This window comes from Nestor notabilis, unplaced genomic scaffold (genome assembly GCF_000696875.1).
Source record: "Nestor notabilis isolate BGI_N333 unplaced genomic scaffold, ASM69687v1 scaffold1810, whole genome shotgun sequence".
In the NCBI taxonomy this organism is placed as follows: Eukaryota; Metazoa; Chordata; class Aves; order Psittaciformes; family Psittacidae; genus Nestor; species Nestor notabilis.
In genome coordinates this window covers 7,084-23,742 of record NW_009910449.1, presented here as the reverse complement: position 1 = coordinate 23,742, position 16,659 = coordinate 7,084, and the positions used below count along the sequence as shown (strand labels likewise).

The following is a 16,659-nucleotide window of genomic DNA, read 5'->3' as shown; positions in this document are numbered from 1 at the left end:
TCCCTACCTACCAAAACTCCCAACTTCAAACTGAATGCCTTAGGCTGCACATTCCCTGTGATGAGCCTTTATATTTGAAGTTCCAGACTGCATAACTCCTATGCAGCATTTTAATTTCCCTTTAGTCCTTTCAAACAGCTTGGCAGGCAATTCTCCAAGAGAATGCAGATAAATGCAAAAGCAAATTAAGAATCTATCTGCAGTTCAGATTTTCTCTCAGAGTGTTTGTTATATGAATATTAATGCATTTAATGTCATCCAGTATTCCCACTAGAGTAATACAAGGTGGATTCACCATCAAAAGATCTCTCAAGGTAAGTCTTCATTAGAAAACAAAAATTGGACTTTCCCATCTTCCATTACCAAAGATGCATTTAGTAGGACTATTTATAGAACCATTTGGATATTCTTATAAGCATTTCAAACTCTCAAGGACTAAGGAAGACTTCACTGACTTACTTGTCTGTGGGCATCTCTGAGGTAAGTATCATAACCTGTACCCTCCACATGGTATGACGACTTAGCTTCATCGGGTACGAGACAGAGGAAACTAAAGAGAAAAGATGCACATTAATGATTATCTATAACTCACAGAGCACCAGATCAATACTTTCTCATCATCTCTGACAAGCCTACACAACACTGAATTGTCTGGCCAATTAATCCACAGTTTCTGCCATAACTTTATGTGAAGAACAGAACACGAAAATCTATTTAAGCACATCTCTTCTAACTGCTGTTTGTAGTAACAAGATGCCTACTTCAGAACTTTTGTATCTAGCACTAGAGGTAAAAGTCTCAGTGGAAGCATTTTCTGAGAACTAGCAGACAGAATGGAGATGAAAAGGAATATTCTTAACTAGGTCAAGTATTTGCTAAAGGTCAGACTCCATCTTACTAGAGCATAAGCGAAATGTACTGGGGAATAAATGAGCCAAAAGAGGAGGAGGATTACAGTTAAAATTCTTCTTAACCTACTGCATAGGCAGTTTTATTTACCATAGTTAGTTGGTGGAACATCTAAGAATGCACAGGAGTATTTGCACATAAATGTCTCAGTTACAAATATCCCATACAGACAAATACTGTATGTCCTTATTACTTCACCAATATCTGACCTAAAAAGCATCAGGAAATTCTGACTCTTAAGAGAGGAACTGCCTTTGAAAAGCAAATAAAAACCTTAAAATCTCTGGACAGCAAAATAAAACTCAGTCTTTGGACCCTGTTTCCAAATTTCAGCTTTCTCCACACCCAAAGAACTGCTGGAGGCTCCCGTAAGATTTATATCCAGAACCATGTAGTAGATGACTCTTAGTATGGAGTTCATCTTAGCTGAAAAAATACGAATTGGCAAAACACTGCAAATCCTGAAAACATTTCTGTTCAGTGATGGAGACTGCAGGAGGTGAATTTAGGATAGTGTTCTTGATGTCTTTGCTCCAAACCATGTCCGCCATCAACTATATATAGCAGTACTAGGGGAAAGAGGGCAAGAAGTGATAACGCCATTCCATGCTGACTGTCCTTGGGCTGTTTGCTTCCTCTGGCTAACACCTTTGATTATTTCTGGGTAAGTAGCTAGGTCAGCACTAAAATACCAGTGCTGCTTTGCTACTGAGTATTAACAGAGCAAACAGCATTTGTCCTAATACTAGTTGCTAAGAGAATTACCATCACTAAGTTGCTTAGAGCAGAGGCTGTCCTCTTTGTGATATCCAATTTGTGGTATGCCTAACACGCACAAAGATATGCTCCAGGTGACAAGAGGTGCCCCTTGATTTTCAGGGAACAGAGGGTATCTCTAGTATGGCAATTATGTGCTTATATGTGTATGTTTAAGGAACTTCAGGAAGTTTGAGGGTTTTTTTCCCCTAAGAAATTTATGGCAAGACTCCTCAGGCTTTTCCAGGAAGGCCAAGTCCTGTAACAGCAGCTTAAGTATAGCAAATATTTTTGAGAAAGGAAAGTTTTAGTATCAGTGAGGCTTTCATCATGAATTCTGAGTATTCAGGTAGACTATTAGCTGGAAAGTTATTCTATTTTTCTCATTTATCTTGAATTATTTTTACTTATTGTAAGCTCTAATCTTTCAGGAGTAGCTTTCTGATAAAATGCCACATAATTTCCTCTGTGGAGTCGTTTTACCAGCTGGCAGAGAATAACATCCATTACAGAGTACATTTAATTTGCACAGTGTGTGCAGACACCCACACATTCAGAGAGTTCTTTAAGTGTTTGTTTCTTACCTATTTACAATTTTATGAACTTCAGTCTTCCCATCGTTTTTTTGATGTTCTGGACTGACAGGTGGAGAAGGACTGAGCCACTCTTGAGCTGACAATGTGTTATCTGGAGACAGGTCAGTAAATAAAGGATCTTCCTCGAGGTCTCTGTGAGATTGTATTAAGACAAAAACATAATCACTCATAGAATGTTATGTAAGGTGACCCAGAAAAGTTCTTCCATCAAAAAGTGATTCCACAACATAAATGTAAGCAAGACACCCAAGTGACTGACTTCAGGAATAGTCTCACTGAAAACAATACAAACATGCATAGACTTAAGCTAAGTAGATGCATAAGTAAAGTGAATATGAAGACCTTTGAGTGCCTATCGTTCTGGAAAGAGGCTTTTGGTAATTTTGGCTTTTCCGTTACTGTTCTAAAAATGTCCACAAGTTGCTGATATAATATTTTCTGCATCATTTTATAGATATGGGTTCATACGTAGTGCACTCAGTGTTGTGAAAACTTCCCTTAAAAAACCAACTTACACTGCTCCCGCAATCTGTCCATTCTCTACCACATCTTTGTCTTCTTGACAGAAAGGCTTGTATTCTGTATAGTTTCTTTCTTCTAAATTTCTCAGAACCAAATTATAAAGAATGTGCTCATTGGGTTTTTGCAAAAGGTGCTCAAACATTCGTAAAGTCATTATGCTGATCTGCAACATAAAAAGTGACAATTCAATAAACTGCTGCACCGCTGCCTTACACATTCTCCTTACATCTGCTCTGTTAATCCTTAAACACTGCAATTACTTCTTTACGTTATGGAAGGAAGCAAAAATCCAAAGAAAAATGAGGAAGTTGTTATGCTGAATGTGGTATAAACATGGATGAAGAATTCACAAACATCTGAAAATCAGTATGTGGATGTACTTTTTTGCCAGTAAAACAAAACCTGTTCTAAAATCTGGCAAAATAACACATCCAGAGAACTTAGAACTTAGCTTTCCATACTACAATCAGATCCATGCTGGAAGACCATGATCATTGTGCCAGTGAGATACAGAACAGGATTTAAAAGTTAGTAATAAATATACAGGATAAACCAAAGTCATACTGGGACACTGTGACTACAACTACAGGCTAAGAGTTTTACATGGAGACATGTAGGCTTTTAAAAGGAAACTGACTTTAAGCAATACAGAGACAGTTTCTAAAGAGAGGTTTGGAGCACTTAGCTTTGCAAAGATCAACAGATACCTCATTCTGACAGGGTGAGCAGGCAAAACTACTGAAAAAAGGGGTATGTGAAGGCATAGATTTTCTATTTCAGGCAAGCTGAAAGGGTTAAGAAGTAGAGGGTGGAGGTTGCTGCATGTTAAAAATGAAACAAGCAGCTCCTGAAGAGAGATTCTACTGAAGTAAATGATTTTAACAATGTTTATTGTGTGTAAAGTGCTTAAATATTATGTCATCTTTTAACTGGCATTGTGTATATTCTGACCACACTTACTTTATGTATAAACTTTTTACTTTTTAATATATACATATAAAGTTTTTAACTACAGCTTATGCAATGAAATGACAGGATTAACACAACATGGAAAACAACAGCGATAAAACATACAATTAAAATGCAATTACAGAAACCAATTTTGCCCTATCTTACATGGGAGCAAGCCTGACTAGATATGCACAGGGAGCAAGCAAATTTAGCAAAGAATCTTTATTAATGGGAACAATGCCCTAGCTGGAGGAAACAGCTTGACTTTCATTGTCTAAAGGGAATCGGTAGGGCTGGCAGTCACCCTTGGCAAAAAAAGTTTGCTGACACAAATACGAGAAGCCCTCACAATGGTGTTTTTACAGACACTACACGAAAGAGAACTGGCTGGCAGACATTCTTACACCATTATCATTTCTCACCTCATCAGATATATGATCACAGTGTTCAATTAACCTGTGTCGCAACGGATGTCTGTTGATGTCTGTCAAAGTTTCTGGCTCTCTGTGCTCTCCAAGTATAAAATAAACTGTCTCCTGCAGCAGGACGTCTGAAGTCACCTGACGAACAATGCGATGCAATAGTGCAGTCGATGTGAGGATTCCGATCTCTGAACTGTTCGAACACAAAATCTCATGTCAGATATGTCAAGGTCAGGGAGGATGGAGCTTTGAGCAACCTGGTCTAGTGGAAGGTGTCCCTGTCCATAGCAGAGAGGTCGGAACTAAATGATATTTAAGGTCCCTTCCAACCCAAACCATTTGGTGATTCTATCAATCTCTGTAGTGGACTGCAGCTAAAAAAATCAACTTGATTCAGATTCTGTTCTGCTGTGTCTTGTAGGATGCTACTCACGTTTGCATCAGCTGGGGTTCCATAACATCAATGAAAAATCGTTCCCGCACAGCTTTTGCCATAGCAACAGCAGCAGTCTGAAACAAAAGTACAAAATGGTATGTCTCAAACTCAAAAGCTCAGAAACAACTGGGACTACTTATTTGCTGAATATATTTGTATCGTCTGTAAACATTTCAAACCTTTTGTGCTTCTTTGATGAGTTGATCACAGTAGTCAAACCATGAAAGAAATGAAATCAACGCTCTTTTCCCTGGAAAAGCAGATGCATCTTCTTTGTGGCTATAGGAATCCAAACTAGAGAAAACAGGCAAAAATACTTATTTAGTCTACAAGTAACTGAAAAATCTTGGACTTCATTCTTATTGAACTTAACAGAACAGTTAATGATCTATTGCAATGAAGTGAACATTAAAAGAGCTTGTCTGCCAGTCTCTACTAATCTGGCAGTTCTATCCTTACACAGGTTTTCAGTGGCATGCTAAAGGGTACATGGCATATACAGCAGCAGAACTCTGGTTACATTATTTCTTGAGTTAGACGGGAAAACTTACCACCTAGCATGTTCTTCCAGGAAACAGAGACCACAGAAACTGAATCAATAAGTCTGTAGTCAGAGAACCATAAAATTAAGGCAGCTGCTCTTCTCTACTCTTTAAGAACCTCAACCAAGTCCACCAAAACCACATGGTGTATACTTGAACTAGACTATACCTTCCAGAAAAACACATATAAAGGCTCTAAGGAATAACAAATTCATCAATTTCTTTAGTAAAGCAGTCTGATAATTATTCATCCCACTACTCAAAGTCGTGGGGTTTTTCCCTTCTAACTTCAAACTCCAACCACCAGAAATTTTGTTTTTTCAAAAACCTACTTTTTGTCTCAGCACTAACAGATCACAAGCAATTCGTAATAATGAAGGCAGAGTGCAGAACAAGAATGTTCTGAGAATCTAACATGCAAGCAATTAGGGTAACAGGCCTTCATCTTCTGCTTCATGCTGATGATTTATGCAGTAACACTTTCCTTCTTCTTTTTTACTGTAAAAGTGTTGCAACAACAGCCTGTTATCAAATACACCCTTCCTGCCCCCCTTGCAGCAGCTTACAGTGCTCTGTGCAGTGAAAAGTTTGTTTCCTAATTCCTTGACACCTAAACAAGATAATATTCTGTACGTGATACTACACCTACACTACCACTGACATAATTCAGTGGGAAAACTTGCCCCCTGAGGAATCTCTGCAAGGGACTGGCAGTCAAACCTGGCCCCATGTCAGAAGCACATGTACACTGGACACCCAAAGTCATACTGTTATTCTGCAGCTGGTATCTCAGCTCTGCTCTTGAGACATTAGCATGGGGGGGGGAGGGGTGTGAGTATTTTATACAACTTATCTACCTGTAGAAAACTAGTTTCAGGGAGGGGTGTAAAGTCACAAACATAAAATTCTTACCCCCAGTTAATTGCCTCCACTGTTTCAATGTCTAAGGGATCCAGCGACTGAGGCAGGGCTTTGTAGAGGGTGGCCAGCCTGTCTGTCAACAGTTCACATAAACAAGTGCTTTGAGTCAGGCACTTGGCAGCTGCTGGTTCTGGCAAACTCACCAAAAGCATGAGGCCCTCACAGGCCTTTACTGCTATCCGGCCGTCCTGGCAGAAGGGCATGGAAGAATTAATCAGAGAGTGAATGAAGCTCACTTGAAATGAAGAAACAAACATCTCCCAAATAAACCCCCTCTATTCCCCAACCAGTGAGTGAATGCATTTCTTTTTGTTGCCTTTTCAGTCACTGAAACTTAATTCTAGCGAATTTGGATGGCACAAAATAAAGAATCTCTCCCGAATCCATGTCAAGAATGCAAACTGCAACCTTCAGGTTGACAGAACTAGTACTGTAACTCAGCTTAAGACCAAGATATTACACAATGTAAACTCTCCATTAACAATAATGATGAGGTACAGCAGTAGATTTGGTTTCCTGCCCTCAATGCTGCTGTGGCAATTACCACAGGCTTACCCAACCCACCTCGGAGTTTTCTGAAGGAATCCAAGTATGAATTTGAGGATGGAGCTAGGTAAGACATACAGCAGTTGTTTTTAAAGAAAGCAAACCTCTAGAAATAGCCCAGTGCCTTTACAAAAGAAGTGGGTTGGGCTAAGTCAGTACAGTTCAAAGTAGTTTTTTAAATATTCTTCTGTGGTGTATTTAACCTAATGATTCTCCTATGTAGCTTGTCTGTGAAACATGCAGCATCCTATACAAATTGCTCAAAACACATACTACCACCACCAAACTTTACTCTTATTTTCTAAAAGTAGTATTTTTACTTTAATCTCAACTGGCAAAGAAAATTGTTAATTTACAAGTGCCTGCAAAACAAACCTTTTACTTGTTGTATTTAAAATACAGTGTGTATATACGTGTATATTCACGCCCTCTGCCCACTTCACCCAGCATCTTAACTTGTTCATGTTACCACGTTGAAGAGAACAAAAAACAAAAACCAGAAAAACAACTCACAGGACTTTTAGTGAGGTTTAGTAGAGAATTCACTAAATTATAGTCTTGATTTGGACCAACAGTGGAGGACTCGGGTGATGATGCGACATTTAGTTCATCCAGACTGAAAGAGAGATCATCTGGCTGTTGTGGGAGATCATCTTCCTTCTCCATTTGCTCCACACCAGCAGCACAGGGCATTTCTTCAGGCTGAATGGGCTGTCCCATGTCTGTTGTCAGAGAGTCTTGTCCTTTTATCATGTCCTCTGTGATTACACCTGCTGATCCTCTGGAAGCCATTGCTTTTAACTTATTCTGCAAAGCATTTGTTTGGAATTACTCGGTTGAAATTACTGTTCATCCTGAAGCAGAAATTTACTAAAAGCAATTTTTTAACATCAGCATTTGAAACAGTTCTCTACAAGGCTGAATACAGTAAGCGTGTAGAATGGAGTGGGTTGTGGGAGCATGGGAGTTTTTAAACCTAAACCACTTTTTAATCTGCTTTACTTTCTCCTAAGGCCTGTTACCATTCTGCTTCAGGGCTTAATATGCCATTCACAAAGAGATGGCACCTTCTTCTGTCCACCACTGAAGGCACATCTTCACTTGATTTGATAGAAGTTTTTCATTTACCTTATGAGTGCACCTTCAGACTTCAGCACATACTATAAAACATCCCTTTCTAGGTCAAGGCCTAATTCATCTAATGTCTGAAACACTATTTCCAGTTGGAGTCATACAAATTAAACTAATTCTAAACTTCTTGAGATCTTATCTTCAACAGGAAAGGGAAATAAAGGTCTTATCACTGCAGAGTACTCTCAAGTTGTGTTTCTTATGAAGAAAAACTTGAGTAGATTGAATAGAGAGAAGATACTGGAAGTTAGCACTGGATACTACAACAGATCAGAGACCCTTCCTGGAAGCTACAAAGCATCTGTACTTAGCCTGGAAGAAAGCAACCCATCTTCCAATAAATCTGTCTCCAGCCCACAGAAAGCCATTTAAATCTGTGCTCTGTGACACCAAGAAGAAACTCACTGCAAGGCAAGAATTCAGTGTTCTTCTAGCATAAGCACAGGTGAGTAATACTTCATTAGAACCATAAATTAGACTTCAGCACCAGACATTTTTTCAAGTGAGTACAGTAGTGAGATTATAAATCCAAATGGCTCCCCTTCTCTATGATAACACCAAAATCATTACAAATACATCTCAAGCATTAGTAATTTAAAAGAGTAACAATTTGAGGTTAATGGCATTTAGTACATACAGACCAGCAGGGACTAACTACATGCCAGTCTCAGGCAGCAAACTCAAAAGCTGCTCTGAATGCTTGCTTGATTGACGTGCATTCATTGTGGAGAGTTTGTACTGAACGCTGTGATATACTCCTATAACCAACCCCCTGGAGAGGCAACACGGTGGTAAAAGCAGCACGATGCATGCTATAAAATAAGTATGATTTTTGAGTACAGTAGAAAAATTACTCCTTCAACATATGCTTTTTTTTTTACAGTGTGAAATGCATAGGGCTGCAAAGCAACCCGAGTGTGCCTGTGAAGCAAGTCTGTCTATCCCCAAATCTTCTAAAGTCTTCCAGTATGCTCCCATATATTTTAGCAATACGCAGGAATATCTGAACCACAATGATAAGCCTTGCACATAAAGCAGAACTAAAGGCTGAAGCTGCATATATAAAACACTTATTTTATTTTACACTGGCCTATTATCTCATGTCTAAACTCTTCTGTCATTTGAAAGGCCTTAGTTTAGCTAAGGCATCAATGAGAAGACCTAACACATACAAATCTATAAATATCCCTAGAAATTCGTCCATAGCTCATTACTCTTACATTGGCAGGTAACACAAAGCAGTCTGTACATTGGACAACACACAGGTAAAGTTTTTACATGTATTTAAGCTTCCTATTGTCTAATCATGCAATTCTGCAGCCTTGCTGCTCACCTGCCTCTTGTAAAGGTGCAAAACAGGATCCTGAATGACCTAATAGAAAAGGTTACATAAGACATATATTCAATGCTTTCTAGACAAAGTACTCCTCTAAGTGAATTCAGCATCAACACAGAGCAGACAATATAAAAATACATTTTGATATTTTCATGACATGTAACGACCAGAATTTCAACATCTGGGGTGGATGATGCCATGGCTAAGTTCAAATAGATTTGAAAAGAATTCTGTGAAAAAGTAAAGTGATATCACAGCTAATGAGAATGCCTACTTAATTCATGGTGGGGAATACAAAGCTGGCAATTTGTAGTGATGAAAGTAGAAGTGAATAGTGAAACTAGTGTTCATTTTATAAAATGAAGATACAACTCTTTAACAGACACTGCGTTAGAATTTACTTAAGGTCTCAAGAGCAGAAACTGAAACACAGATAATCAAGTGTCCCTTTGCAAGAAACAGTCATTTGCAAGGAGTATCTCATGTAAGATATGACAATATAGGACAACTAAGGAATAAATGAATAAGGAAGAATATGAGGTAACAAGTTTAGCATAAAATAATGACCGAGACAGAGGTGATAAACATTCCTGTGTATGTTCTTTCTTTCTACACAAGAACAAGGAAAACTCACTTTAAGGAAAATAATTAAAGCCAAACCAGAATTAGTATATGGATTTTAAAGGTTTAAAAAGTAACTTGCCTAAGCGATACAGTTATGCCATACAGCTTTAAGCAATATAGGTGAAAGATTTTACTAAATACAAACAGCATTCTGTCAGCAAACTATTTGATATGGAATCATACAAAGGAAATCCTGGGTTTATACATATTCAGTTTTTTATGTTCATCAAGTACTGCAGAAACTGATAGAAAAAGTCAAAGAAGGAAGCAAAACTAACAGATACAGACAGACTGCTTTGCAGAGATGTATCTGCATCTGTTTCTCATTTTTTGCGATTTGAGAGAGAAATGCCACACAGAATTCTTATATATTTACCCTTTCATGCATTTGAAAGTTAAAAACAGCTATCATCAAGTCACAACAACAGCACCTCTAGGAGGCATAGACATGAACAGAATATTCTATTCTGAACAATTCTGCACCCCAAATACCTTACCTGGAAACACCTGTCCGAAGTTGTGAAGGCATATTCCTTAGGCTCTGACATTCAGAATAATGTTGTAAAGGAAACAGGAGCTCCAAGAAATGCTCCTAAGCTTGCCTGAACTCTATAGCAGGCATTTTGTGAAACTAGAGATCGCTGAAATTTGGAATCATCTGGGTTTTCATGTCTGATTTTGAATACTGTAATCTTGCTACTTTCGGGAAGAATGCCAATGCCTGGAAAAACACTTGTAGTTCTTATGACTGGGATTCTCAGGTTTGATTTCAAGGGCACAAATGACATTAAAAGTAACCCTGGTTTGGACTTACTACCTTATTCTGCATGTAATACATCTAGCAGTTTGCTTCTGAGTGCTTCTAATGTTTAAACACTAACTTGTCAATCCTTACACCATTTCTACAGCTTGTACAGCTACAGTGGATACAATGGCAATCAGGGTTGTATTTAATTAAGGTAAAAATAAACTCAAGATGGATTTTTTACTACTGACTTGTAAGTGATACTCATATACTCAATGGAAAATAATGTATCTTTGCAGTTTAGCAGCCTCTGCTGTTACAGATCGTGTTTGCAGAAAGCTTATAAAATATTTCTGGAGGAGACTACATCTACATCTTTTCACCTACATATCACATGCTTAATAGATACTGTGTCACTACAGCAAACATCAAAGGGGGAGCAGGAGGCACTTCTAAACAGACTCTTATAAATTAAACTTTTATATGCTCCTTCTAAATGGGAACAGAAAGCCAGCCTAGAAATTCTTTCTCCTCCCACTCTAATTTCATCCATGCCACATGTTAAGTTTGAAGAGGGAGTAAAGATATTTGGCTTTCTTACAGATAGAAAATAATGTCATATTGTAGATTGTGAGCTGGCACTGCAGCTAGACCATATGTGCCACTACCAAACAAGGGCCTAATCCTGCAGAACACTTAACAACTTGCATGGTGTCAATGCTCCGTGCAATCTGTCCCTTAGTCTTTACTGGGCTGAAGACAAAACAACATCAGAAATCCACTGTCTCCCTCACACAGTGCCCTACATTATCACCCATGTCCCTACTCTAAAGATCTTTTCACCACAAAGGGTAAGGACCTCAGGCAGGTACATTTGTGAACCCCGAATAAAATTCTAGTAAAAATAGTCAGATGTATCAAGTTGCTGGAAGTAAGCAAAAAAACCAAACAAATCAAATTCTCATGTCACAGGAAAAAAATCAGAGTGAAAGAAAACAAAGCTAAGAAGCACAGTGTGATACCTCCACCTTCTCCATTAGATTTTGTCTGTGACACAGTAAATACACCTAGAAAATTTTGAGTTGGTTTACTCACCTCAAGGAAGAAGTTGACCAGGTATGGATCCTGTTTCAGCTTTGCACATACTATACAGAGAAACTGAATTTCTTCATTTTCTGTTGGTGTTGCCAGAACTTCACCACACAGCCTGATTAATTTCTGTCACATAAAGAAAAGCGAACAATTAAGACAGAGAGTAAATTATAGCTTTTTTTAGGAATGATGGACTGAGTTCTTTTTCTGTATACATACTACAGTGGTATAGGATTATTGACTTGAACATTAGCTCTAGGTTTAGATTGCTGTGAACAAGACTTCTTTATTACTTTTGACTTGCACTGCAGTTGCAGTTCAAGGCTCTAATCATCGATACATTAAACTCATACTGCACTTCAGCAGTTTCTTTAACTCACTTGACAGTGGAAGAATTAAAGAGCTCATTAGCTACAGGAGAATAAGAGAAACTTGTCATGCTACAACACAGCTTACTTCAAATTTGAACAGTACCTGCACTGGCCTGTGCACGTTTATGTGGGGAAGAAGAGGTTGCCTTATTCTTCCAAGAAGTTTTGTATAAAAAGCCAAAACTTGCTGTTTCATTCCTGGAGGGCACTGAAAGAAACCAGATGAACAATAACAAAAATATAACAACTGTGGAGAGAAACAAGATGCAAATTTGTCACTCAAAATGGCTAATGAAACAGCAATAATTCAACCCAAAGCATTTTTAAAATACCATCATCTGTTAACACATTACTTTTATTGACATTAACAGAAAACAAAATTGTTGCATTTCATTACTATTTTCTTTTTCAACTTATCATACTTTCAGTATGCAGACTTTTACCAATCTTTCCAGGAAATATTCCCTACCAGTACAATGATAAGGAGATACTAACTCTGAATTAATTGGCTACATGTCAGCTGTTCAATTGTATGGTACTATGCTGTAAAACCCAGCAATTCAGTGAATCAGTGCATACAAATAAATGATGATAAACACCTTAATGTCTACAAAATGGTTTTTGAATTCATGAGCAATTAATCTTAGCCAGATAAAGTGTTTACAAACAGCTGTTCCAGGACAAGAGAAAGCTGTTGTTTTCCCTGATATTCAGCAGAATATAAATCACAAGTATCTGTGGAACACCCAGACCCTTGTTCTACTGTCCCTCATGCACCATGTCACACGAGGGTACTTTTACATCTCCATGAGATCTGATGGCTCGTGGTCCTTTGTTTCTAGCTGAATCCCCCCTGACTCTGTGTTCTACCATGTCAATAAATGCTGTTATTCCATAGGTTAATTTTAACTCACATAATTTCTCTTATCTGACTGACTGTGAATGAAGCATGGATGGCAACAGCCACGAATAACAACTGCCTAACCTGGTTCTCCTTCCAAGGTTATCCCTAGATTATTAATCCCAAATTTTCACTGAGTTATCAAGCAATTCATTGGAAAGAATGGCAAAATGTATACTGTCAGGGTGCACCTACAATAATATAGTTAAGTCTAAGTGATTGCTGTGAACAGATATTACTCTTTCTGCAACAGATCTTTACAACATCTTGCAAGCACTGAACTGTGTGTTTACTTCAGATGTATCAACTCACAAGTGGCAAAGCATAAAGACAGGCTGTAGAAGAATTGCTTGTACAGGCGTATTTGCGTGAGTGCAAAATGACTTCTCCCAACTCTTAGAAACATACTACTAATTACCCACTTCACATATGTCACCATTTCATCTTGGTTTCTTGACAAAATTTATAGATTACTGAACGAGCTGTATTTCTGAGCAAGTATTTTCAATACATCTTAGCCTGACTGTAGGACAGCTGGTGTAGTAACACGTTTTGCAAAGCTCTGGTCCTTGCAGAGCAAGGAGCATCCCAGGCTCAGGCAGCTAGTACCCTACATGTCTACATATGCAACATCAAGTAGATTAAGAACCCATGACAATGTGTAAAAGACTGAGAATGAAACCATGGAGAGCTCCAGTTATCCTTGGATCAGGATACACCATGCTTTCCTAACTGCATCTGCTTCATGAATACAAAAAGTCCTAGCACAAGGGCTGCCAAGTTAATTCATCCCATGATCCATCCATTCTCATACATTTCAGCTCATAAGTCTGCCAAAAAAGACAGCAACAAGAATGCACCAAACCCATGGCATTAATTTCACATGTGCCACAAAGCAGACATGAAAAGAACCAAACAACACTGCCAAAGGCTGCATTTGTACCAAAGAATTGGATGTGAAAGCTGTCTGGGGAACAGCTTAAATTATTGCTTTCTGACATGGAAGTCTTTCTGAGCAATAACTCATCACATTCCAAAAAATTAAACAAAGTCTGTATTTAACAGAGCACTTTTCACACAAGAATCTCCCAACACTTAACAAAGGACAGAGAGGGAAAATACTCTGTTGTAGAGCCAGAAAAATACTAGACTGAACAAATATGCTTGTCCTACTTCTAGTTTCACAGTCAATATTATGAGTGGTGAGTAACAAATCTTAAGAGTTCTGCCTTAGTCAGCATTTCACTGGTTGGCTCACTTTGATCATACTTGTAAAAGACAGTTATTCATAATATGTTGGTAACACAAGCAAACAACTATTTGCTATAGTTCGGTGTCCCACACTACCACCTACTGTAGAACTTCAGTCTCTATTACAATTAGGAGCTCACACAAAAGACAATGTGCTCTGCTGAGGAATACATACATCAGCTTTTCCCAATGTGTAGAGTGTCTCCAAAATCTTGTGATGTAGCAAATACTCCATACATGGTCCTGTTTCACCCGATTCCCTCTCATTTTCTTCTTGAACTAGAATATCCAACATCTGTTCCAGGTGAGAAGGAATGTTGGTATCAGTCACAGGAGCTTTGTCATCTAAATAAATGTGCAATTAAGAATGATTAAAATATTGTCCTCACTTTTCTTAAGTTCAGTTCCAAATATAAGATTTAAAAACACGACCACTCATTAATGAATCTTCTATAGAGTATGTAAGTTTTTTAACATGTCTTATATTGAATTTTCAGAACCATATCTGGAAATGTAAACTGGAATATTCATTAGGCAGATATCTAACCTTGCAATGCGGAAAAGGTGAAATGCCAAATTTCAAAACATGCATTAATTACACAGTGAAAAAGGAAAACTTTCACAGCCAGAACCCAAACTTAGGGAGAGAAAGGTTCAACTCTCAATCTTCTGGTTAACATCCACCCTGTCTTGATTAACTTCCTCTTTGATTCTTCACATAGTATCCTGAAATCTATAAACAGCCTCTAAAATCAGATAATTTGCAGCTAACCATCTCCTTTACAAACTCTATAATTAAATAAATAGTTTTTCTGATGGTAACAACAAAGAAAACCCAAACTCTAAGCTATTTTACTCTTCAGGTTTTAGATTTCTTCTATACTTTCTGCATTAAAGCAGCATTCTGTCAAACTCTATGAAAGAATGGGTAAGACTGATATCACCATACTGGAGTCATGAAACTGTTAGGATTTATGCTCCTGGCAGTGGGAGCTGGCATTAACATACTGTAGAGCACATCCACCCATGGAGATTTTCCTGTGTATTTTTTCCAGCTCAGTTCTGCTTGAACAAGTACCCACTAGGGAAATGGTTGCTACTTCTTATGCAATAATCTAAAAATAACTGCCACTTGCATGCAAATGGCAACATGATCACAAAGGAAAACTACCGTGTCAGTGTGATTGTGATCTCTGCCACAACCTCCAGCTAGCCTAGTGTGTTTTGCTTGAATGTCCTAGGCATAATTCTGCTCCCACTGCAAGGACAGAAATATATCCACTGAATGGCAACTTGTTTATCACAAGACTTCTGAAACTGTGGGGGAGAGGCTAGCTTTCATTTTGTACCACATAATCACAGGTATCAGTTTTCCCCTACCATCCTGTCATTTCTACCTTAGGGGACATCACATAGTGTTCTGAAAGATGGATATTTAGAGACAAGGGTCAAGTTTCAGTTTCTAAGAGTAAATACTGACATAAACAAGATCACCAGTCCCACAAATGCAGATTCAATAGCTACTCTAACAGAAATACACAACTAATAAGCTTGAGGAAAGCATGGTAACATTCACTTTAAAAACTTCATAGGGTAGTAACTAGGACCAAACATTTAACATTTAAATGTTGCATATTGTTGTAGGAAATCAGGGAAAAGTTTAAGATAAAGCATCTACAGCCATATTTCATTTCAATACCCACTGTTTTTTTTAGAAGAACAGAAAAAGACTTGGATAAGATTTAACAGAATGCGTTCTAATTCTGCCCACAAATTCACTTTTCAGAGCTATGTTATTAAAATACCTTTCACGAAGACAAGACACTGAAGAAAAAAGACCTAATACTGAGCACTCAGAATTTATATCTTCTAAAATCTATGACCACAAAATTACCTTTGTTAAAATCTTGGAAATAAAAAAAAATCCTTGATCCAAAACAATAGAAAGGTGAACAGCGGGGACTACATTTCTGTAGTTGTTCAGATTAAACAGAATATGTGAAGACCGGAACTGGGTTGTGCGTGGAAAGGTACAATTCTTTACCTGGTACTCAGGAAAGGAGACCTTTCCTCTATCATTTTTCATGCCTCATTTTTAAGGCATGAATGGAGTTACACAATATTTTTAACTGCTAGTTGTTGTTGTTGGTATTTTGATAAAAGACGTGACTCATTTGAGTATTACTTAATCTTTACTTTTCAACAACACACAAATCGGGAATTATAACTTTTCCCAATAAAGAGACAAAATCAGAATGTTTTCTTTTACCTGATGTCTCTATGTAGTAATGCGTGATGGCTTTCCAGTGGTAAACAAAATCCTCTTGTAATGGAAGGGAAGGTGCGAGCTGTGGGGAAAAAAAAAGAACAAACAACAAACAAAAACCAGTTAGGAATGAAATAAATATACATCCTCAGAGATTAAATTGCATTTTATGTTATACTTGGAAGTAAACTGCTGCAGACTAGTGCTACATTTTTTACTCTGTGCTCTTTAACAAGGATTACATACATTATTCATGACATGAGCCCTATGTCATACTGCTTAGCTTGTGAACATCAGTAATAACCTCTGTGATGTCTCTATGACCGGACGATCTATTTGAA

General features: G+C 37.9%; 1 protein-coding gene across 1 annotated transcript in view; it reads right to left on the bottom strand.

The window, feature by feature from the left end:
- The window catches only part of FAM160B1 (family with sequence similarity 160, member B1), a gene marked incomplete at its 5' end in the record, with an annotated part of 22,706 nt that extends 6,306 nt beyond the window's left edge, over positions 1-16,400 (bottom strand). The window contains 12 exons of the mRNA XM_010009999.1: positions 460-550; positions 2,250-2,393; positions 2,777-2,946; positions 4,157-4,349; positions 4,590-4,666; positions 4,772-4,886; positions 6,047-6,243; positions 7,115-7,408; positions 11,533-11,655; positions 12,004-12,108; positions 14,228-14,397; positions 16,322-16,400. Of these exons, the coding sequence (XP_010008301.1) occupies positions 460-550; positions 2,250-2,393; positions 2,777-2,946; positions 4,157-4,349; positions 4,590-4,666; positions 4,772-4,886; positions 6,047-6,243; positions 7,115-7,408; positions 11,533-11,655; positions 12,004-12,108; positions 14,228-14,397; positions 16,322-16,400 (1,758 nt within the window). The remainder of the gene's footprint in view (positions 1-459; positions 551-2,249; positions 2,394-2,776; positions 2,947-4,156; positions 4,350-4,589; positions 4,667-4,771; positions 4,887-6,046; positions 6,244-7,114; positions 7,409-11,532; positions 11,656-12,003; positions 12,109-14,227; positions 14,398-16,321) is intronic.
- Positions 16,401-16,659: the final 259 nt, after the last annotated feature.